Source organism: Triturus cristatus, chromosome 9, assembly GCF_964204655.1.
Source record: "Triturus cristatus chromosome 9, aTriCri1.1, whole genome shotgun sequence".
Taxonomy (NCBI): domain Eukaryota; kingdom Metazoa; phylum Chordata; class Amphibia; order Caudata; family Salamandridae; genus Triturus; species Triturus cristatus.
Genome location: NC_140592.1, coordinates 415580147 through 415605145, shown reverse-complemented (window position 1 = coordinate 415605145; position 24999 = coordinate 415580147). Strand labels below are relative to the sequence as shown.

At 47.2% G+C, this 24999-nt stretch overlaps 1 protein-coding gene across 1 annotated transcript in view; it reads left to right on the top strand.

Annotated features, from left to right (window-relative positions):
• Positions 1 to 24999, top strand: part of LOC146798068 (cytochrome P450 2G1-like) — a 592985-nt gene that overhangs the window by 148206 nt on the left and 419780 nt on the right. The window contains exon 2 of the mRNA XM_085625289.1: positions 22191 to 22353. Within this exon, the coding sequence (XP_085481415.1) occupies positions 22191 to 22353 (163 nt within the window). The remainder of the gene's footprint in view (positions 1 to 22190; positions 22354 to 24999) is intronic.

Below are 24999 nucleotides of genomic sequence, written 5' to 3'. Positions count from 1 at the left end.
AAATGGACAAAAAAATAAAATAAAGTTTTGAAAATATATTTTAAAAAAATATAAAAATAAATTTTAAAACATAGGTTTCTGGGGCGTTATAGTTAGCTGGACATTTCCCTCATACAAAACCCTAGAAATGCCCCCGTTATAGTTAGTTCAGCTAACTATAACTTGCGCCCCCGTAATACACTGCTGATGATGTCACATATTACATCACTCATGACATGGTCAGTGACATCACTCATGACATCTCAAATGACATCACTGATGACATCACTGATGACGTCATCCATGTGATAAATTAGTGCATGTTCTCACACCCTAATATAACCTTTGATACACCGACTCAAAATTTCAGACGGCCATTCTCAAAACCATAGATACTCCAACACCAATAACTACATACCCACTCATTGACTCTTAGGTGTACACACACCTCCACTCACTCACCTGTACAGTCACACATACTTACAGTCACTCAGTACAGGACTATCATATGCATTTATACACCTATATAGACACTCAGACAACGCCAATCATCCATAGACGTACTCCCACACCTAGTCAGTCATGTAAATAATTAATCACACTCCAATTTACTCACCTATACAGTTATACACACACAAGTTCACTTACTCATAAAAATACTACCACATTCTTACGCTCTTATACAATTTCTGATACAAACACACACTTATCCATACAGCCACTCTCACAATCACACTCTCTCACATATAGCCAGTAATATACTCTTACACACATATACACATATGTAGTTAGTGACACATGTACAACTGAGATATACATTCAATCACTAACACACCCATACATACACTCACCCAACCATACAGTCCATCACAGATGCACTCTTAAAACTATGCACCCATAGAATCACCCACTCACGCGGATCCTCCCCGCACCCTCCCCGAACCCTCCCAAACCCTCCCGAGCACGAGCTGAATGCTAATTGGCTGCCAACACTCTGAATCAGGAAGTGTTGGCAGCCATCTTGTGCCTCGGTAGAACCGTGGCACAAGAAAGCACAAAAACAAAGGCGCAAAACGCGACAAGGGGGCAGGGTAGAAACACCCTGACCCCCTAGGCCTGCTCAGGGGGTCCCACAAGGACCCCCAGGGCCAAATAAAGTATATATTTTTTTAAATCGGCGAGATTCGCGCACCCAGCTCGAATTTCGGCTGAAAATTTAAAAAAAAGAAGCGCGGGAGCCAAACCACGGGGGCAGAAATAAAAAAAGTGTGGGGGGGTCCCAATCCCCCCCACACTGCCCCGGGGACCGCCATCCCCCGGGGCTCAGAGATACTATATGGGGGGGCTCACGGCCCCCCCAGCCCCGGGGACCACCACTTCCCGGGGCAACTTGTCTGTGTGGGAGGGGGCCACGCGGCACCCCTCCTGGAGCCAATGATGGCCCTGGGGACCGCCACCCCCAGCCGGCTCCTGCAGTGTCCCAGGGTGCCCACCCCTGGGACACTGCTGTCTGCAATGACAGGGCGGGAGCCTCGTGGCTCCCACCCACAATCCATTGTGTGGTTTTCACCATAACATTTTCTGTGTCCATTTTTGAAACGTAGAAATATTCCTCTAAAATCAGCTGAACTACGAATTCCGATTTACTCACCTATTATCAGGAGAGAACCCAGGGCTGCATCTTTTAGCCCAGTACTGACCCTGAAAAGTTATTCTAAGCGTACTTACCAGTAACTTGTATTTCCTTCCATAGGAATCCATTGTGTGGTTTTCACCAGAAAATGTTCAGTGTCCATTTTTGAAATGTACAAATATTCCTCTAAAATCAGCCGAACTACGAATTCCGATTTACTCACCTGTTATCAGGAGAGAACCCAGGGCTGCAATTTCTATCCCAGCACTGACCCGGAAGAGTAATTCTAAGCGTATCAGTAACTTGTATTTGCTTCCATAGGAATCCATTGTGTGGTTTTCACCAGAAACGTGTCTATTTTCACAAACTAAAAATATTCCTAAAAAATCGTCTGTATGACTTAAACACATTCTTTCAACTGTTTACAGGAGGTTGGCCAGTGCTGGATCCAGGATCCACTACTGAGTAAGAAAAAGTAATGATAACACTACTTACCTGCTAAGTGAATTTTCTGCCATAGGATAACATTGGTGATTCTATGTGAAAACATTTCTAAGTGTCAACTTTTAAAATACAATAATATTCCTTAAAAATAACTACTGTAACCAAAGCGCTTTTACTCAACTGTTTACAGGAGATGTCCAAGGACTGAATCTAGGATCCAGTCCTGTGGTTAGAAAAGTAATGCATAAAGTAACTAATTGGATTTCACTAGAAATTCACATTGAGCTCAATGTTGCTTTGTGATTGAAATTGTGTTGCCCATTGCAGCAACTGTAACTGCTGTACTTAAAAGTCTGTTGCCTATTTGCCAAGTATTTAAACTAAAGTAATTCATTCTGAGAAAGTATATTTTGTATTGTAATGTATAATGTAATTAAAAAAATATATCTAAAAATAAATAGTTAAAAAAATATAGTAAATCAGTATAAAAAAAATCAGTATAACAATTAATACATTCAAAATTGTCATTTACAAAACCTTTGAAATTCACTGAAAAAACCATAGGTTTCAAGCCTGATATAGTTAGGAATTAGCATTTAAAAAACCTTTGAAATTCACTGAAAAAACCATAGGTTTCGGGGATGTTATAGTTAGGATTTGGCATTTAAAAAACCTTAGAAATTCACTGAAAAAACCATAGGTTTCAGCGGCGTTATAGTTAGCTGGAAATTTCCCTCGTACAAAACCCTAGAAATTCCCCCGTGATGTCACCGACCATGTCATGAGTGATCTAATATGTGACGTCATCAGCAGTGCATTGCGGGGGCGCGATTTATAGTTAGCTGAGCTAACTATAACGGGGGAATTTCTAGGGTTTTGTACGAGGGAAATGTCCAGCTAACTATAACGCCCCTGAAACCTATGGCTTTTTCAGTGAATATATATATATATATATATGTGTGTGTGTATTACCTACTGGCGGTCGCCAGTAGGTAGTTATAGTTCGGACCTAGTTTCCATAGGAAACTCATTTTTTGTTTTCCCAATAACTTTGGCGCCGGTTAATGAATCTTCACGAAATTTTCAAAACTTATGTCCCGCTCCGGTCAGCTCCTATGCTGAAAGTTTCGGCGTAATTCGCCAAGCGGGGGCCGAGAAAAAGGGGGGGTCCCAAAACGTGTTTTCTCCATGTTATTTTCCATAGGAAACTTTACATACAACTACAGCCCGAACTGCTGAACGGAATTGCACCAAATTTGGCAAAAAGGTAGCCCTTGGTTCAGAAAGAGACCTTTTTGTTAAATGGTGTAAATCCGTTCAGTAGTTCCTGAGAAATTCAAAAAATAGAGGTAAAAAAATTCATTTCCAATAGGAAACTTTAGACACGGCTACAGCTCGAACTGCTGAACGGAATTACACCAAATTTGGCAAAAAGGTAGTCCTTGGTTCAGAAAGCGCCCTTTTTTTAAATGGTGTAAATCTGTTCAGTAGTTGCTGAGAAAATCAAAAATAAAAGTTTCGATATTTAGAGACACGGAGGAACCGTGCACCCTCCCGATAACGAGCTGCATTCTAATTGACTGTCAACACCCCAAACCAGGAAGTGTTTGCAGCCATCTTGTAGCTCAGTAACCAAGGCACAAGAAAACAGGGAAACTGGCGCAAAAAACAAGAAAAGAGGGCAGGGTAGAAACATCCTGACCCCCTAGGCCTGCTCAGGGGGTACCACAAGGAACCCCAGGGCCCAAAAAAGCATTAAAAAAAAAACAAATGGCCAAATTCATGCTGGGTGCGCAAATCCGGCTGAAAATATAAAAAAACGAAGAGCGGGCTCCTGAAATTCGTTTAACTAAGTCCCCGGGACTGCCACCCCCGGGCTTGTTTTTTAAAGGTTTGGGGAAGTTTGGGGTCCTCCAAGGCCCCCCAACCCCCAGGGACCGCCAACCCCCCGCGGCTTTCATTAATTATTTGCGTGGGCACACAGCCCCCCCGCAGCCCCGGGGACCGCCACCCCCGGGTTTTTTTTAAAATAAATATACCTGTGTGGGGGTCTAGTGCCCCCCACGCGCCTTGGGGACCGCCACCTCCCCGGGGCACTATAATGCAAATATGGGGGTCTGTTACGGACAACCTCCCCGGGGCTGTGCATTGGTTGGGAGGGGTGCCCTGCGGCCCCCCTCCTGGAGCCCTTCAGGGCCCCCGGGACCACCACCCCCCAGGGCCGGCTCCTGAAGTGTCCCGGGGTGCCCACCCCCAGGACACTGCAGTTTGCTACAGCAGGGCAGGAGCCTCGCGGCTCCCGGCCTGCCATAGTAAACTGTGGTTTGGATTTTCGAAGAGAGAGCAGGAAACCTGCTCTCTCTTCCAAAATCCAAACCAGATTGCTTTTCCACATGGGGAGCTGCATGTTAGCAGCTCCCCATGTGGAAAAGCAATGCCGGCTCCCCGGGAAGCCAGCAGGGACCATGGGGGCATTGGGGCTCCTCCCACGGTCCCCAAGGAAGTGGCCACACCCCGGGGGATGTGGTCCCTGGAGCCAGAAGTGGCCCGGGAGGGGGGCCACTCGGCCCCCCCCCCATAATAAAAATATATGTAAAAAAAAAAAAAAAAGCCAGGCCCCGGGGGATGGGGTCCCCGGGCCATAAATGGCCTGAGGAGGGGGGCTACGCAGCCCCCCTCCAAAGAAATAATAAAAAAAAACTGGCCATGCCCAGGGGGATGGGGTCCCCGGGGCCGAATATGGCCTCGGGAGGGGGGGGGCCACATGGCCCCCTTCCATTTAAAAAAAAAAATAGGGGTCAGGCCCTGGGGGATGGGGTCCCCAGGGCCCAAAAAAAAGCTAAGACAGGGGGGCCACCCTTCTTAAAAAAAAAAAAGACGTGATTGTGCTGGAGGCCCCGCCCCCTTTCAGCAACACTCTGCAAACGTACCCTGTGGCGCGTTTTACGTTGGGGAATTAATTCCCCTTCAATACTGGGGGTCCCTGGGGGACAACTAGCCCACCAGGTACCTCCAGTAAGCGCCACAGGGCTGCATTGCAGAGAGGTGGTCCAGGCCACGCCCCTTTTTACACCTCTCTGCAACACAGCTCTGTGGCGTTTACTGCAGGTACCTGGTGGGCTAGTTGGACCCCAGGGACCCTCAGGATTCAAGGGAACTTTATCCCCCAACTTAAAACACGCAACAAACGTAACTATAACTTGCCATACAGTTTTCTCATCAACTATTTCACTGCAATTGCTGCACTGATATTATCAATAATGTGATAAAAAATTTAATGAATTATGCAATATATGAGGTAATTAGCAGTGCATGGCAAGGGCCATGCCCAGTCCACCCTACAGCCGTGCGCTATGGGTGGTTGTCCACAGACCCTGATCCTAGGGACCTTGTCTCCCGGGTCCCGGCATGATATTTGAGGGCATGGACACATGACTCCCCTTCCCAGGCTGATTTCGACCCGGTGTCACCATCCCCTGGGGCCCAGTGATATTTTCAGGGCATGTGGCCCCCATCCACAGGTTTCACTCCTGGTGACCCTATCCACCTGGGGCCTGGCATTATTGTTGGGGGATGCAACCATTCCTCCCCAGGCATTATGGGCCCCATTTGTGATTATAAGTGGGAGGTAGACACACGGCCCCCATCCCTGGCCTGATTTTAACCCTGAAGAGTCCAGCCCCCATGGCCCACCGTTATCGTTAGCAGATGGGGGCACATGACCCCTTACTCCAGCCGATTTAGGCCCCGGGAGGCCTGATCCCTCGGGCCAAGCATTAATATTTAGGGGAGGGTGGCACGCGGCCCCTGGTCTAATTTTGGTCTTGAAGCCCCATCTTCTGGAGTCCAGCATTGAAATTAGAGGGAGGTGGCACTTGGCCCACTCCTTATGCCTATCTTGGACCCGGCAATCAGACCCTCCATGTCCCTGGCATCATAATTGAGGGGAGGCACATGGCCCCCATCCCTGGGTGGATTTTGGCCCCGGGAACCCCCTTACTCAGTGTCCGGCATTAATATTTGGGGGATGGGACATGCAGCTCTCCTCTCAGAGCAGATTTCAGCCCTGGGGACTCCACCTCTGAGGCCCTGTGCTGAAAGTAGGGGGAGAGGGGGCACACATCCCCATTCCCTGTCCGATTTCGGCCCCATGAGCCCCATCCTCCGGGCCCCGGCCCAGTAACATATGAGGTTGCAGAGGAAACCCCAAGGCCCCATCTGCCCCAGCCGGCTACTCGTATCCAGGGGGAGTTGGCATTTCTCCCGCCCGGAGGGAACAGCTTATAATGCTCCTCCCTTCAGGTGGGCGCAATATTTAGATTTGCTTTCCTGCCCATTTCACTGCCGACAGTGTAGTGGGCAGGGAAGCGGATCTCAAGTCTTCTCCTAGCGGGCCGAAGCATTTTTCAAGCTTTCACACTCTGGGAGTGGACTTGGTGTTTGCTCCCACTTGGTGGAACATTTGAAAATGCTCCTGCAATGCACAAGCCAAAACTTGTTACCTGCCCGCACAAGTGCAAGCAGAGAAACCGCTATATCCCAGGGTTGGTACCCTGGTACATAGCCTATGGCCTGGCCCTAGTTGATGGGGTCCCCAGGGTCAATAATGGCTCAGAGAGGGGGGCCGCTCGGCTTACCCGCCATTTGCACATAAAGACGGGCCCTGGGGTATGGGGTCCTAGAAGCCAAGATCAGTTCCGGGGATAGGAGCTGCATGCTTCCTCCCCCTGTACAAATGTGGTCAGGTCCTGTGTGCCTCCCTCCCCCGTTCCAGTCTGGCTAGGCCCCGGGGGATGGGATCCCTATACGGGACCCCAAGACAAACCTAGAATTCTCACAATGTGCCTACAACTTGGTATGGTTCCTTCAGTAGAGGACAGTGTCACCTGGGGCACACAGTCTTTGCTGCCATATGTAACATAACACATGATACCCGATCTATTGCTGTGTTGCCTGAAGTGCTAAAACAGATTAAAAATTAATAGTGGGCTGCCCCTGCGCTGGATTTGGGGATGAAATCAATTGGGGATTATGCCACAGTTTCCTCAATTATTTTAAGTAATCTAAAAGAATCGGCAGCAGTACTGGCGGTAAACCAACACCTTGTGAAGATTCCTATTGTGGATCAAGAATGCGAGTTACCAAAAACTATTACTGAAACCTATACATCTATAGGTTATGATAATTTGGGAGCCAGACCAAATATGTGTCAATTTAAAGGCAATCCTGAAAGGATAATGCCAAACAGGCACCTGAGTCATCTCAAAAATACTCTGGAGCAAACAGAAAAATAAGTAAAAAGCAAAAATATAGGTTGGATCTCCACTACTGGAGTCCACTGAAAAATGTTATAATTTACGTAACCGCAATACGATTAAACAACGTGATAGGTATCTGTACACTGATACACGTCCTTCTAGTTCCCTTCAGGATTCACCCGACAAATGCTCGGAGAGAGTAGGATGACCAGAACATAGGCACGGAGAGTATGTAAAACTGAGAAAGGGCTTACAACATTCACTTGACATAATAAACAAGCCCTTGGCAAAGCCAAAAGGTTTCATCTATGCAAAATCGATTATATTTTTTGTACATATTGAATAAAGGAAGGTTGGGAGGGGAGAGTGAAAGAGAGATGAAGGGAAGTGGAATGACTGACCAGAAAGTGAGGGGCAAAATCGGGAGGAGTTGTGGAGGAGAATGGGCTGAAGGGAAGATGAGGAGACCGGTGGAGAATAAGCACAATGAGGTGTGAGAGGGCATAAGGGCCACGGTAAAGGAGGGAGAGAAGAGGATGTCTGAGAATGAGTGAAGAAACTAGAATTTTAGGAAGAGAAGCCGAAGGAATGAAAAGGGGAGACGAAGTGTAAGAAGGAAGTGAAGGGTGAGCTCAAGAGATGTCATGGGTAATGGTCAGCTACATGATGTTGTCTAATGAAAATGGCATTATGTATGATTCATTGATTCAAGCAATAATTCATGAGTATCCTTGCTCACTTGGGGTTATGGTCATTGTTATTCAGTATTTGGTTGTCAATTGCCAATGCTTGTTGCTCATGTGTCGTTCAGTATTTGGTTTGCAATTGCCAGTGCTTGTTGCTCATGTACTGACTTTGCAATTGCCAATGCTTGTTCATGTAATGACTAAGCACCATGTGGTACTCGTGCCAACAGTTTACATCATGACACGTGCAGTCAGCCTTTCAACTGTCACAGTTAGAAACGTGCAACTCCTCATTAGCCTAATGATCAACATGCAACATGTAAGGTATTGCAAACTTGTGCCATCTAATTTTGTTTTATAATTGCTCCTTCACAATGAGTGGCTCAACTGATAGAAAGACACAACATGTGTACATCTGTGTCTATTTAAAACTGCACTGTGCTTCTGTTAGTGTTCATATGAACAATGTATCCTCAGAGCTGGTTCGATGCTCATTAGGTCCACCTCTCGACCGCCTCAATTCCGAAATTCTATAAAAGCACGGAAGATTAAGGTGATCAAGCGAGGGAAGGATAGGGAAGGTACAGCAGGGAGGGAGACCTGGAAGAAATAAACAAGATGGCTATCACTCATTGTTACGCCTTTTGGCATATAAAGCTATAATCTCATACCTGTAAAGAAAAATAACACCACCTAGAACTTCTGTTTTTTTTAAAGGCATATCCTTTACAGAGGTGTATTACGAAATCTCTTGGGTGAAGGAAAGAAGGGAGATAAGGAAATATCTGAAATGAGGGAAGGAGGTATATATTAGGTGTATTACTTTCTCACATGCTATTCTTTTAGTATGAACCTTCTTGTTATCATACCCACCTAACAGTATCATGTGTCCCACATCACAGGGGATGAACCTTAACTCTCAGGACTCACAATCCCCATTAGGAAAACATCCGAACACGTGAATGAGTAAGTGCTTTCCACAATTACGATCAGCACATGTAAAACAAAGATCCTTTTCCCCAAAATTGCACAATTATGTCATAGAAGGCTATTGGCGTCATAGACCTCTTCAATCTTCACTTCCAAGAAACATGCATCCGAATATGTAAACTGTTCATGTCCAAATTGAAACCAAATAATAATGCCACTCAAACAGTATTCTTGAATACTCCACCATTGTCTCGTACATCAAATGTCATACTGAAAAGGACTGCAGCTTTAGAATAGCCCACAGACCATTGAAACAGAAAGGCATGAATTGTGGAATTACTGCAACCTCTACAGGACCCCACATGTAACCCGGTACAGGAACGCCAGGTAGTAAATCGGAATCAAACGGCTTCACAGGGAACTTGTTCTTGGAAGAACAACACAGACTACAGCATGTCTGAATACGGAATGCAGCTTCAAACGGTGCGGAGCGCACCCTTACCCGATACCAACTCAGGGAACTGCTTGCGGTGATAGCCAAACAAATCCTCAACCACACGGCTCGAATAATCTGCCCCGCGTTCACCGCTACTGCAGGATAAATACCATTTCTATCTCCTTCCAGCACGTAACGGTGACGCACCAGGGCTCATGGGAATTGTAGTTCCCCAGTCTCCTGCTTAGTGCAACAGCTGAGCAAAGCCTTGAACAGCGCCTTGGCCTCATTCAAGCTCACTGCCGGTACTGCTACTGTTACTTTTGTTGTCCTCTGACCTGCAGCCAGGACTGTGTGTGTAACAGCTTCTAGTTACTGCTTGACTTTGTTGTTGCTGACTTCTACTCACCTGACTCCAGATACGCAGTTCTTCCGTCCGAATCCCCTCGGCCCCTGCAGACCAGCCTCTGCTGCTCTCTTCAGCATTTCTGAAATTACCTGTAGCTCCTGGAAAAGAAGAGCATGACACAAAGGTTAACTCTTTCATTCATTTCCGACTTTTTGGAAATCTGCAAAAAACAAAGTAAAAAGCAGTTCTAGGCAACAGCACCACCTTCTGGAAAGACTTTGAAGTTCAGGCATATTAATGCTTAAAGCAGAGGTCTTTAACCCCTTGAGTGCCCGCCCCTTTCCCCGCCCTGTGCCGGCCGTTGCATTAGCGGGCGGGGTCTATGACGAGCTGGACTCGTCATGGGCACAGCGCAACCGCGGCCCATGACGAGTCCAGCTCGTCATGGGCACTCAAGGGGTTAAACTTTTTTAGGTTGAGGTCCCCCACTGTATTTTTTTATATATCCGGCCCCCCCACCTCCTGACATAAATGTCTGGAACCTGGTACTCTACATAATCGTCCACCATCAGCATATCCCAGGTCATATCAGGCAAATAATGTTAAATACAGTAAGAGTGTTAAGTAAACTGCATGTTTGAGAGTGGATGTGGTAAAATGATAGAGGCTTATTACACAGTTCAAAACACAATTTTACAAAATAAAATGTGCGGAAATTGTTTTTACTAGAATGCTTTGTTTTACACATATAAATAACAAAAATTTGACATAGATTATTAATAATATCACCATTATTAATGTGACGGGTGTGCCTGTTTTTCGCCACAGAGACGATCAATCTGTGGATGGATTTTTGCTACTGCCATCCTCAGGTTGTGCTCCACATCCAGTCTAGAACGGTACTTAGGAGCTTATTTATGGGCCCTTGCGTCACTTTTGCGCCGCCGGTGCCTTTCTCTTTGTGACACACTAGCTGTGTAAAAAATGCACCATATTTACATAGGGACGCATCTAGGTAGATGCGTCACTTTGTAAACCTTGTGCCACATTATGCCTGCACCAGGTATAATGTATGCAGGGGGGCATTCCGACGCAAAAAAAGGTCGTAGAAGTGACGCTGTGAAATCTATAATATTTCACTGCGCCACTTCTAGGACGCAAATTCGTCAATATCTCATGCCTACCTCATGGCAGGCGTAAGACTGACGCAGGCATATTTAACATGAGACTTGCCCATGTGTAATGACCCATTGCTGGAGTTGCATCACTTCTGTGACACACTCCAGCAATGCGTCAATATTTGCGCCTACAGATACGTCAGAAATATTGACGTATCTGTAACTCCTTTTGACATGATGCATCATACTGTGAATATGACGCATCATTGGTGTCACAAGGAGGGTGCAATGAAAAGTGACGCATCGCTGTTTTCTCGCAACTATGCGTCACTTTTCATAAATGAGTCCCTTAGTCTTTAAGCTGCAAGGTGTGGCACAGCGGCCAGGGTGCCTGACTCCGGACCACGGGGTTTACGGTTCAATCCCCGGTGCCGGCGGCATGTTAGCCCAGCACCATGTGACCCTGGGCAATAGCTCGCTTAATCTTCCCGACGGCCCCCAGCTCCAGGACACTTCTCCGTAGGTAGCTGTGCGCTTTACAAATGCTGGTATTTCATTTCATAAGTCCCGTGATTTTGCTCATCCTGGACTTATCCCGGTTCTACCCAACTGACCGACTTATCCCTACCTGAACGCACTCTTAGGAATGCAGACTAACCAAAGTGACGATTCATCCCGTTCCTTGCAACTTTAAAGTGCTGATTTCGATGCACACTCTACCGCTTAGTTACCTTCTTCACAATTGATCCATATCGCAGTCAAAATCCCTTGGTATTCTGACGCTACCGCGCTCCGTGTGGTTTCTTTCCCCAGACCTTCACCATCCCTTTACTCCAGAAGTACCTCTGAATCATCGTAACCATAGTCCTGATGATGACCTCAATGTAAAGAGGTTGAAACGTCGTTGACTCCACAACGCCAATTGCGGCATTGAAAAGGGTCATTCATAAATAGAGTAATCATGTTTGTAATTGTAAATTCTTTTGTAAATACTTTTGTTTGATCCTCATTTTTATCTGTCCTTCGCCGTTCCACGTTGTTGCCTAAATACTTATGTCACTGCGCCGTTCACTCACCACTACACCCTCAGTGCACATATGGTTGTTATGGTTACTGTAAATTAGTTGTATTTTTGTGCTTCTATCTACAAAATAACAACCCTTCATCCTCCCTTTGATCTCCCTTGTCCCTTCTTGTGCTTTATGATTCATTCTCATATCTAGTGGTTCCTTTACTTGATTACCAGTTGAGACATTGTTTTTTTGTTACTCGATCCATGGAGGGCGTCTGGGTCTCAGGAGGCCACTAGGCCGCAGACTCAGGTCATGCATGCTGCTGCCCTGCCTTCAAGTTATCCCGCGGACCCTGTCTCCACGGGGCCTTCGAGGACTTGGTCCCAGTTATAGATCTGTGGCCGAGGCAGCATGCGTTGGGGGTGTAGTGAGGCGTGCTTAGACTCGAGCAAATGAGGCAAAGACGAAGGTCAGGACATAACCACTAAAACGATGCACACAGTTTACTGGTATGGGTGGGGAAGCCACGAGCGACTTACGCCCCTTTATTTTATACTCTCTGGCCATGCCTGGCCAGAGAGTGATACATTGTGTGTAAGCCCATCCGGGCTAAAGGAGTCCGGGGCGTTACCTGCCCCAGCGGCAACTAGACCGTTACATCCCATCCCAAGTCAGTGTTCAAACGTAATAAACAAAAATCAACACATTAAGTCTGTGAGTCGTTGGCTTGGTCTCAGGTTGTATCTTTAGTGACGATCTGTGCGAGCCACTGGGGTGTTGCGGTTGGGCGACGCACTAGGGGCCACCGGTGATTCAGCGTCATTGCCTGCAGGTGACAGTGTGTCTACTGTAGCCTGCTCATCCACTGGGAGAGGTTGCAGTTGCAGATCATCCCCGGGGTTATCTCCTCGTTCTCCCTGGTTGGAGCGGAGTTGCGGTGAGCCAGCATCCTGCACCTGTTTGAACCATGATATGTTGCGGGTGATTACCTCATTGCCCTTCTGCGCTGTGATGGCTGTTCTGTTGGTCTTCACTACTGTCCAAGTTCCGGGCTTGTACGCCGTGCAGAACTTTTGTCCGCCGCAGCGGTTCCTCACCAGCACTGTATGTCCGGGTAGAATGACTCTTGTCTTGGCTCTCCTCTTCCTGTTTGCCTGCTCATTGGTCGTGGCCCTTCTGGCTTGAGCATTGGTGGGGTCATATTGTTCTGGAGTCCAGCCATCAGCAGCAGGAAGAGTCTCTCTGGGGCCCTGCCAACATGAAAGACCACGGGGGGCTTTGAGTCATACAGTGTGGTGTGCTGCGATATTCACGTAAGAACTTGTGCATTGCTGCCTACGGGTCAACCTGTTCGGACACCCCAATTCGTAGGACCATGTTGAGTGTCTGCATTGGCCTGTGGCCACTGAGGTATGATCCGGTGGTGATGCACCCCTAGGCGCTCCAGCATGCTCCTGAACTCAGTCCCCTGAATAGGAGGCCTGTTGTCGGTTTTAATCTCATGAGGTAAACCAAAGAGTGCAAACGTCTTCTCCAGCACTGGTTGTATGTAGGTCGGCAAAAGACATGGATGCAATCACCTCCACGATGGGGTACTTGGAGAACGCATCAATCACCACTGCCGTTGTCTGGCCATCTGGAAAACTTCCAAAGTCTAGACTGAGGCGTGACCACGGAGACGGTTATGACAGGCGTTGGGCACTCTTGACTGCTGGTGAGCTGACAGAGTCTGCAGTTCCTTACTAGTGTGTCAACTGCAGCTTCAAGACCTGGGAACCACACCTTTTCTCTCATGCGGGATTTCATCCGGGTGTTCCCCTGATGCCCTTCGTGGGTTAGGGCAGTGGCACGTTCTTGCAGGCTTGCCGGAATGACTAACCGGGATCCTCGTAGTATTACTCCATCAGACGCCGTGCTCAACTCGTCTCTTACTTTCCAAAATGTTCCCAGTCGGTCCCGGTCTATCTGGTTCCATCAGTTCGCCCCGCGTAGGAACTCTTCCCATGACCCTTTCTGGAGCGCTTGTAGTACGGGCATGAGCACCGCATCACTGCCAGTCTTTTCGTCGATAGTAAGAGGCTGTTGGCAGGCCCACTGAGATATCATATTGACAAACTCCTCAGTCTTCAGGTCCTGGGTGCCACCATGGGTCGCTGCTTCTGGCGGATGTCGTGACAGAAAGTCCACCGGGTTCTTCGCCCCTGGGCGATATACCACCTCCATTTGGTATTGCTGCAGTTGTATCTCCCAGCGCTCGATCCGCGGAGGGGTATGAGAGGCGGTGCCCCTGAATAATGGCACCAGTGACTGGTGGTCCGTCACCACTCAGAATGGGTTTCCACTTACGTATAGATGGAAGTGGTTGCACGCCCACTTGATGGCTAGCGCTTCTCTCTCGATTTGAGAGTATCTGGCTTCAGTTGGTGTGAGGGCCTTGCTTGCGAACGCCAGTGGGGCCCACATTCCCAGCTCTGTCTCTTGAGTCAGGAGTGCTCCTAGTCCTACCGGGCTGGCATCTACTATGAGCTCGGTCATTCAGGTGGTGTCAAAGTACGCCATTGTCGTTTTTCCCAGGAGAACCGCCTTGATCTTCTGGAAGGCGTCTTCTTCTACTTGGCCCCACGTCCACGTTGCGTCTTTTTTTGTCAGAGCACGTAATGGCTCCGCCAACGTGGCCAGGTTTGGTATAAACCTTCCCCAGTAGGTGGCCATGCTAAGGAAGCTTCGAACTTCCGATGCCGTCTTCGAAGCCGGGGCCTGCATGATGGCTTGTGACTTCTTCGGGTCTACCATGACTCCGCCCTGACTGAACACGTATTTGAAGAAGTCAATCGATCGCTGGAAGAATGAACATTTCTCCAGATGGAGGGTGACTCCGTGTTCTGCTAGACACTGGAGAGTGGTGCAGAAATGGCGTTGATGTTCTTGCATGGTCTCTGAATGTATCAGAATGTCATCACTGACATTTAGCACTCCAGAGAGTCCTGACTGCAACTCCCGGACGGTGTTCTGGAATATTTCTGCCGCTGACAAGATTCCAAAGTTCAGCCTGCGGTAACGCCGAAGCCCGATGTGGGTCGAGTAGGTCGTAGGTCGTGATATACCTCAGCTGATGGTACTCCGTGTTCAGGTCGAGTTTGGAGAACCAGCGGGATCCATTCAGGTCAGCTAGGATGTCCTCAACGGTCGGGGTGCCTTTCACGTTTGATCGCCTGATTAGGCAAACGCATGTCGATGCAGAGTCGAATCTTGCCAGGTTGTTTTGGCTTCTCTGCGATGGGCATGGGTGACACCCATGGTGTTGGCCCTGTGAATTTCTCGATGACTCCTTGTCGTTCGAGGTGTTGGAGCTCCTTCTCGACGAGTGGCCTGTGATGGAATGCCACGCGTCTTTGCCTCAAAGCTACCGGTTTCACAGCTTTGTCAATGTGTAATCTGATCAGGGCCTTTTTGATGCAAGCAAGCCCCTCAGAGTTGGGAAAAGCATCCTAGTAGTTCTTCTATCTGCAGGTCTTTGACTGCGTTGGCAAACGTGACCAGGCCAAGGTCCTCTACCGTGTGGCTCCCTACAAGGATGTCCGCCTCCCTGTCGATCACATGAAACGTGGTGGTAACTTCGTTTCCCTCTGTTTTCACCTGGATCGTCATTTTTACCTTGAGTGGCAGTGGCGTCTGGCTGCCATATGTGAGGATTCGTACATGGGATGGAGACAGCGCAGGTTTCGGGTTCAGTCGTTTGTACTGCTGGGACCCCATTACATTGACGGACGCGCGGTGGATTCGGAACCGGCGATGTTGATGGTGCACGTGGGCTGCAGCCGCCTCTTCCGATTCAGAACAAAATGAGGTAGCACTTGCCTTCCTCATCTGTTGACGAGTCCTCCAGATATTGCCTTGGTCGCACTGCTATGTGGGTTGGCTTCGGGTTCTCAGAATCTTCGAGTGAGAGGTGTCTCACTGCCTTCGACGGGGCTATCGCCCTCTTGCCCCTCGGTTTTGCGCCCCTCCCTTACATGCCACTGCGAAGTGGTTGGGGACCCCGCACCTGGAGCATGTGTGCCCTTGTGCCGGGCATTCCGTCTGAGGGTGTTCTTCTTTGATGCAGTATCCGCAAGATGACCCTTGCGTGCTTCTTCCTGGCCTTTGGCCGCGATTGCCTCGGCTTTGATTGCGGACCGCATCTGCTCTCTCTGTTTTCACCATGTCTGGCTTCTCTGCCTGCTGGGTTAGCGCGGCCTCCATCGCTGTTGACCTGGCATCGGACAGATCATGTGACCTCACCAGGATGAGAATATCCTCTAAAGTGATGCCTGGTTGACACAGGATGAGGGTCTGAAGGTTCTTATTTCGGCACCCTTGGATCATCTGGGCCCGCACTTCTTTGTGTTGGTCATCATCTGTGCATGTACTTGCCAGCTCGCGCAACCATGCATGGAATGCATCCATCAACTCCCCTTCTCTCTGACGTGCCTGTCGCAGTTTGAACCTCCCGTAGCCGGGGTTCCGTTGAGGGTCAAAGTGTGCATTTAAGGCTGCCACGGCCGCGTTGTAGTCATTGGGCAGACCAGTGTTGGGTAGATGAGCGAACAACTTCTAGATCTCATAACCTGCAAAGTGTAACAGGAGGGACCTCTTGACTGTGCCATCCGTTTCCTGCGTTGCAGTGAAGTAGTTGTCTAGTCGGCTTACCCAGAGTGTCCATCTGGGCGACACTGTTGCTGGGTCGATAAGCTCACTGAGGTAAGGCATTGATCTGGGAATGTTGTGGCACTTGCTGCACTGGTGGAGGTCCTGGGTTCTGGGCTTGTTGTGACTGGGGTGGTGCTGCATGTGCTCCCGGATCAGGCATATTTCCTTTGTGTGCTGGGTTGTGTGGGGCTAATCCACTCTCTCTTTTTGACCCTTTTGCCTGAGTCTGTTCTGCAGTTTGTTTAGACTCTCCTGCTTGTGAAAGTCTGTTCTTGACTGTCCCCCTCTTTTGTGTCCTTTTATGTGTTTATTTTTTTTAATCTTACTGTAGTTCATCCACTGGGAGCTGGGGCTTCACCCTTCAGTGAGCCACCAAGCGCTTCCTGCTCGATGTCCAGGGAAGCGGGATGCGAGTCCGGCTTTGGGACTTTCTGAAGCGCAGCCGGCTCGCGTTCCGTGTACACGGAGCCGATCGTAGCAGTAGTGGGGGTCTGCGCATGCGCACACCACCGCGTGGTCTGCTAGCCAACAGGGACTGGGCTGTCAGTGGCGAGCTGCCGTCTCAGTGTGTGGGGCACTCGGAGACACTCTGGCCGGTGAAGTGCTATGGCTGTAGTTGGGAGATTAAGGGGGGAGTGGGGGGCAAGCCAACACCAGACCACTTTATTGTGTGTGAAAAAGGCCGCTTTATCACAATTTAAACTCCTTGGACACTGCCTTACAAAACGAACACCTCGCTATACAATAACTTCCTGACCCCTTGTGTCTTCCCCCCTACCCCTACAATCCCCACATCATTTTCCCATCCCCCAAAATACAGCATAACATACCATAACCAACATATAACCAAATCCTACACCATATAGCCTTTCCCAACTCCCAAACTCCCCTGACCGTAACCCCTACCTGCCTTCTGTGCAACTGTAACTATCCAACCTCTAATCTAAACTTATCCAACCTGGATACCCTTTACCTGTCCCTGGACCCAAATTACTAAACCTATAGCAACAAACTCTAGCCAATCCCGGCCAACTGTCAACCACCCCGCTTGCACCTGTTCCAAGCGACAATACATCCGACTGCCCCTATGTACCTGTTCCAACAAATGCTGCCCCCATGTCTCCTAATTGCCATCCCGAACCCCGTAAACTAAAGCCCTCTAACCCCTAACCTTAGGGTGGGTGGGAGGGGAAACTTTTAAACTAGCGCTCCCAGCCACCAGGTCACCGAGCCTAAAATGGTGGCTGGGCGAGTGCGCAAACTCCCTAAATACCCCTTGGGCTACTTCCCTGGATTTGGGCTACATTTGGGCTATCCCCAAATGTAGCCCAATTATTTCAAAATGGCCGTTCGGCCACTCCCCCCCTCCCCCCTCCAAATCTGCCCGGGGGGCAGACCTCGCTGTGCTCGGCCGCCCCCCAGGCTCCCATTGGGTGCGCCACTGACCTGGAGGCGTGACGGCACTGGGGCTCTCATTGTGGCAGCTGGGGCCCAGCTTCTGCCGATCTCGCACGCCGAGTCAATGCGGAGATGTAAGTATTCGCACCTCCGGTGCCAGTTCCTTGGCAGGGTGCCTGCTGCCGCGAGTGGGTGACGAATGCCTGCCCTCGTTGCCAGTGTAGTGGGATGTGCTTAGACTCTAGCACATGAGGAAAAGACAAAGGTCAGGACATAATCACTAACACGAAGCACAGAGTTTACTGGTATGGACGGGGAAGCCACAAGCGACTTTTGCCCCTTTATTTTATACTCTCTGGCCACGCCTGGCCAGAGAGTGATACATTGTGTGTAAGGCCATCCGGGCTAAAGGGGTCCGGGGTGTTACCGGCCCCAGCGGCAACTAGACCGCTACAGGTGGGTCAGAGGAGCAGTGGAAGCAGGCGAACCACACCGCGCACCGCAGGCTAATTGGTCCTGGGCATATTAAGGGTGGATGCAGGCTCGGGGATAGCAGTTGCGGGCGATGTCTTCAGAGCTTCAGTGTCCTCCGGCCATCTTGGTCACCTGCTTGGCCACACCCCCTTGCCTCATTATTAATAGAGAATGTAGTATGCAGCTTGTACGAAAAGTGTGCCGATAGAGTGCATGTAGAGGTATTTTTTGTAAGTGTGGATGAGAGTAAGGTTGATGATTCAGAGTGTAAAGTTGATTGTGCTTATCAGGCACTAGTAAGTACTGTGGATAGCGCTTTTTTTAATGTTATTTCAGAGGATTTTGATCTGAAATAGAAAAGGTTGAAGTAATGGACAGGTTAAGAGTATTTATTGAGCAGATAGCCTGCACAGCGACATTTATGCGGGAAATTACAGGTTATTTTACACTTGAGAGGAGAATTAGTTTGGGAAGAAAGCGACTTGGTAAGGGTTGAAAAGATGCTTTCTTTAGTTGGTTTGCAATGCAAAGTCGTTTTCTTAGAACATTAGCGTCATTAGGCAATGTCTAGCACCAAAGAAAGGCTGCAGGACAGATTATTTTTTGATAAACAGATTTTATTTAATTTTAGGCCATCAGATGTTGCAAAGAGGAACGATAGACACACAAGCATCACAATACAAAATGAAATGTTGTAACTGCGAAACAGCAATACTCAAGCAACAGAGGCGCAACTAGAGCCAAATATTGGGGGGGGGGCTGAGCAAAAATTTCGGGGGGGTCTGAACTTTAAGCAATAGGCAGAGTGGAGCTACAGGGGCTCTTAGAAGGGGTGAAACAACAGCAAGGCCTCATTAACATGAAAATGGTCTTTTAAAGACCTGTGAAGTGCTCGGGTGCGGCTGCTTTTTTGCCCGGGAAGGTGTCTCATCCCGGGCTGCCACACACGACGGGGGGGGGGCTGAAGCCCTTTGAGTCCAATGGGTGTTGCGCGCCTGTCAAGCAGTATACTATAATTAAGGCTCCCGGATTTCCGTTTAAAAGGATTTTTACACATAAATACAGACGGAAAAATATTTTTGTTCCGTCTGTATTTATACAATTAGGATAATCAATGCCCGAGAATGCAGGACAGATTTTAGTGGCCTACTAGTGCATCTAGGGGTAAGATGTTGTCTTATATAGGTTCAGTGACAAATTGGTGTAGCCAGATGTTGTGCTCGCATGTCGCAATGAACTCTGGGAATATTACAGAGGTCGGTAATTTATTTTACTGCACCATTTTCTGTTCTTCAAAATAGTACGAGGCGTGCTTTTGAGGCAGTTGATGTTTCATGCAGAAATATCTGTCTTTCTGCTGGGCCTGTAATGTGCTTAAAATATATCAACCATCACCAGTGCTCAAGCGTCGGTGCCATTTTAAAGGTATACAGTGCCAAGTATAATTTGAAGGAAGCTGGATGTTTCACTTACACGTCATTGACACATTGTGTGAATAAGAAAGATTGACCAGAAAAACAACTGGTATGACGAAATAAGAAGGGGCGAGGGTGATGCCCCTAATGCCTAGCATCTCTAAAGCATGATGACCAGATGTGTGACGGAAAGTGCCTTACATGTTAGCACAGGACAAAGATATGTGGAAAATGGAAAGTTGCCAAGCAGAGAAATTATTGTTGAGGAAACACATCCTTATATAAGATTATATTCTAAGTGCTTTATACCATCTGCTTTAGATTTGCGAAAGTATTACTAGAATATCTATCTTTTTCTGGAAGTTTTGCAATCTTTGGGAAGATACTAGAGCAACTGCAATCAATTGAACAAACATCGTACAACCACTTTAAACGTATAATGGATTATAATTCTTAAAGCCTCTTTTCAGGTGGTGGTAGAAACCAAATTGATATTTAGCTGTGAAGTTCAGATTTATTATAAATGCCCAACTCACAGCAAGAACAGAGATTTCTAGAACTAGACATAAAAGTTCTTTAGGGGCTTGAAATATGGAATATGACAGCCATCAAAAAATATAATGTCTGTTTTGAGCAAGTGTGCGAACTACGGAAATTATTGATCTCTATATATGGCTTTGGTTAAACATAACCGTAATGACCGTTTAAGTCTCCATCATTGACATCATTTTTGCTTTATTGTACATTGCTTTTTTAATGTGCTAATGGAATACATATCCTGTCGGAACATTAATGTGGATTAGAACATTGGAATGTTGGCAGCTCCATTGAAAACAATGGAGTGCTCCGGGCTTGTAATGGCTGGTATAAGCCCGGAGCTCCAACATTCCAATGTGTCTTTGTTCACAGCTCTGGCTGTGAACAAAGACTTCAGGGAGCCGGAGGGGATTTGAATCCCCTCGCGCTCCCTGAAGGCTTCGTTTTGTTAGAACATTCTGCCCTCTAGTGGCAGAATGTTCTAATAGCCTTATAGCCCTTCGTAGCAGGGCTATACCGGCTTTTAAAGTCCCGCTGCTGTTGTTAAAGTCCCTCGCCTTCGGCTCGGGTCTTTAACGCTGCAGCGGGCCTTTAACAGCCGGTATAGCCCGCTACGGCGGGCTATAAGGCTATAATGTAGTATACAGCGTGTAGGAAAAGTGTGCTGGTAGAGTGCATGTAGAGAGAGGTCCTTTTTAAGTCTCGCCTGACCCAGCGAATGCGCTGGTCTGGTAAGACTTATTGAGAGGGCTCCAAAAAGTGCTACCAGGCCAGCCTAGAGTTACAGTGCATGTGCGCGGGCGCGCGCGCCACGCTTTACCGCGATTACTTTTACTTTTGCGGCCGCACGGCCGCTTTGATGTTTGATCGTGATCACGATCACTTTCACTTTCGCTTTGCTTAGCCAATAGGTCTCGCTTTTGGGACCTTATAAGTATTTAGTTATGCAACTGTTGCATGGCTAAACACTTATAAGGTCCCAAAGGCGAGACCTATTGGCTATGCCAATGCTTGTTGTAAGTGTGGATGAGAGTAAGGTTGATGATTCAGAGTGTGCGGTTGTTTTCACTTTCAGATTGTTTTGTAGACACTGACCATCCTCCTCTGATCTCAGTAAACTTCACCTTGCTTTATCGTTTAGAGAAATAATCTACACCCCGACTATAGACTACTCATGTAAGGGTCATCATTCCACAAACCTATTCAGAGGAATAGCCAAGTGATTACTCAATTGAAATAATAAAAAAATGCAGGCATTGCACGGTCGTCAAAGATATGTGAATTCTGATCACAACCTTTTTGTGGTGCATTTTAATATGGGAGTTTTGGCAAGTGCCAATCCACTGGGTCTTTCGGTCTCAACTATTGACAAACGCCACACAGAAGTGTCCAAAGATGGTTTTATTGATGTAGAACTAAAAATAGCAAATCTTCCTGGATATGATTTCTACTTTGAACCTCAAATCAATGAAATCATTTTTGTAAACTTGAGTTTGCCTTTCTTTATGAGTGCAAATAACTTGCAATATTTAAATTCATGCAATGCTGCAACTCATCTGCAATCAGGAATTTGAAGATTCATTTGAAGATTTTAGCTCACTATTTTATATGATGGTAATATCAAATAATTAGCCAATATGACCTCTTAGTTCTGTCAACAGAAGTTTATTTTGCAGTGCAAATGACTATGTGATACTAGTGAACAATGATAAAAACAATACTGTCTATAAGCCACAGCAAAGCATATTGTACATAGTATTCCTTCTTATAGTGTGCAAGAGAGAACCCTGGTGCATGTATTCTCCTAATGCCTGTGCATTTTTATCAACAGCTCAGAGACAAGTATGGGCCAGTGTTCACAGTTTCCCTGGGAATGAACCAGGTAGTAGTACTGTGTGGACCCGAAGTTCTGAAACAAGCTCTTGTTGACCCAGGAGACGCATTCAGTGGAAGAGGAGACATTCCTGTACCACGGGTTCTTTTCAACGGATATGGTAAGAGAATAGTTTATGGTTCAGGGATGTAACACGAGAATGCCAGTGACTGTGTGTTTGTCTCTTAATAAGAAGGAAAGCGTCTAATCTGATTGTGTCTTAAAGATAACTGATCCATCATCAATGACACCTCTCTGAAGAGGACAGAAGTCTACATATTATTTCCTCACAGAGTGTTGATATAGCTGACCCTCACCGAGCCTTCTTCTTTTGTTTAAGAAGCATGTATCATTTTAGGTTCTGCCTAACCTACCAGAGCTAATCAAATGCCACTGGCATTAGATGCAAAACTACTTGGAATCCAAGTACCAAGTGAAGTGCGCGATTATCAAAGCTAGTGAGAAAGTCAAACTCTACATCTAAAAATGTAATATGATGGGGTAGAAGTTCATTCCTTTGGCACTTTGTACCTATAGAATCGAATTCTAAGATCTCCTTTTTGAAGCTCGACACCCAGTGCTTAATCAGGTCTTAATAAATTCCCTCATGAAGTGGTGATTAATCTCCAGTTAAACACATTTAAAAGTTAGCGGAATCTCCGCACTCAGTTGATCTGGAGATTGTAAAGTTATTTAAAATATTTGTGCAACACTTCAAACAGTAAAATAGTGGAAAAGATACAAACATGGTTAGAAAAATAGAGCTTAATTTAATTAACAAAACAAAACCGAAACTACAAAAATCCAATTAGTTGATCTGGACTTATTAATTTTTAAAATAATAAACTGAAATGTAGTGCTTATAAGCATTAAGCGACAACAGGGGGCTATCTGGTCGGGCTAGACCGGGTCAAATTCAAACATTCTGGCCAGCCACGATGGAGTCGGAAACAGGGACCAGCCTTGGCTTGCTAAAAAGTACCTTGGTTGCTTTGAAGACGATATGCGGGGTGCAGGTGAGGCGATGCGTTGTTGTAGGCCTACAAAGGAGGCGATGCGTCAGTTACTAGCCACGCGACGGCAGTGATGCCTCGAGGACAGGGTGTATGCTCTACGCAGTCGGCGATGCATCTGAGTCGATCCTCGCAACAGCTGCAATGCCTCCGCAGTGGAGGAGATGTGCCGGTTCCAAGTCTTTGCATCGATGGCGAAGCGTGGATACTGCTGGATCAGCACTTTAAACCCACTTCCAAGGGTTCATGACTTGGATTGGCACCACTAGGAATGGTCCATTCACAGACGTCCAGGTGCTGTAGCATGTGAGTTGGAAGTCTTTTATGTCCCTGCGACTTCAATCAGGAGGCAAACCCGCAAGCCCTTGGAGTCACTCTGGTTCAGGGTTTAAGTGATGTGGGCCCACCCCTTTTCACACAGGGAAGGAGGACAGCAGGCAGCTGGACAGCACAGCAAGAAAATAGTTCCTCCAGAGCAGAAGTCCAGCAGAGTGGCAGTCTTTCAGCAGCGCAGCAGTCCTTTTTCCTGGCAGAGTATCCACAGGTCCAGAAGTGGACTGAAGTGGTAGGGTTAAAGGTTCAATTGTTATACCCAGTGGTGCCTTTGAAGTGGGGAGACTTAAAAGAAGGGCTTTGAAGTGCAGATAGGTCCTCCCTTCCTGTCCTGACTCTAGACTCACTACAAGGAATTAAGTAGCCCTTTGTGTGTCAACAGGATGAAGCCAATTCAGGTGTTAGTTGAGGCTGTGACCAGCTCCTCCCTCCCATCCTGCCAGGATGGCCCATCAGGATGTGGATGGCCCATCAAGTCAGACCTAAGCTCCCTTTGTGTGTGGCTGTGTAGAGGGAATGCACAAAGCTCAGCTATCACCCACCCCAGATGTGTGTTGGAGACCAGCTGCAGGCCCACAGGGCTAAGAACAGAAAAAGTGCATCTTTGTAAGAGTGACATTTTTGAAACCGTAACGATGAATTCGACTTTGTCGTTAAAGAGGATTTATCATTACAATTCCATAGGTATTAAACATGATAGCTCCATCCCCTCGCAATTAGGAATTACAGCGTATTAAATGAACTAAGGAACCCCCAATGTTATCCTATGAGATGTGTAGGCCTTACAGTAGTGAAAAATGAATTTCGGAGTTTTTCACTACCAGGACATGTAAAGCTTAAAAGTACATATCTTCCCTTTTACTTACATAGCATCCTATGGGAAACAACCATTACAACGCAGTCATTACAACGCACTACATTTACAATGCAGTCATTACAACACAATAGCCTTTGCATCGCATGCCATTCCAACGCAGCCATTACAATGCATGTCACTACAACGCATGCCATTACAACGCATGTCACTACAACGCATGCCATTACAACGCATTATAAGGTAAGTAATGGGGAACAGTAATTTGTAACCCTACACTATCCAACACTTAGCTTACTGTTGCCCTAAAAGCATCATGTGTTGTAATGGCATGTGTTGTAAGAGAATGCGTTGTAAATGTTGTTTCTAAAAATGCATTGTGATGGCATGCGTTATAAAATCATGCGCTGTAATGGATGTCGCGATGTAAAAACCACGTGGTAAAGGCATGCGTTGTAAATGTTTGCGTTGTAACGTGTCCTATTCGCATCCTACCCTATGGGCTTCCTAGCGCCTATCTTAGGGGTAACTTATATGTGATAAAAGGGGAGTTTAAGGCTTGGCCAGGGGTTCTAAATGCCAAGTCGGCATTGCAGTGTTACACTGC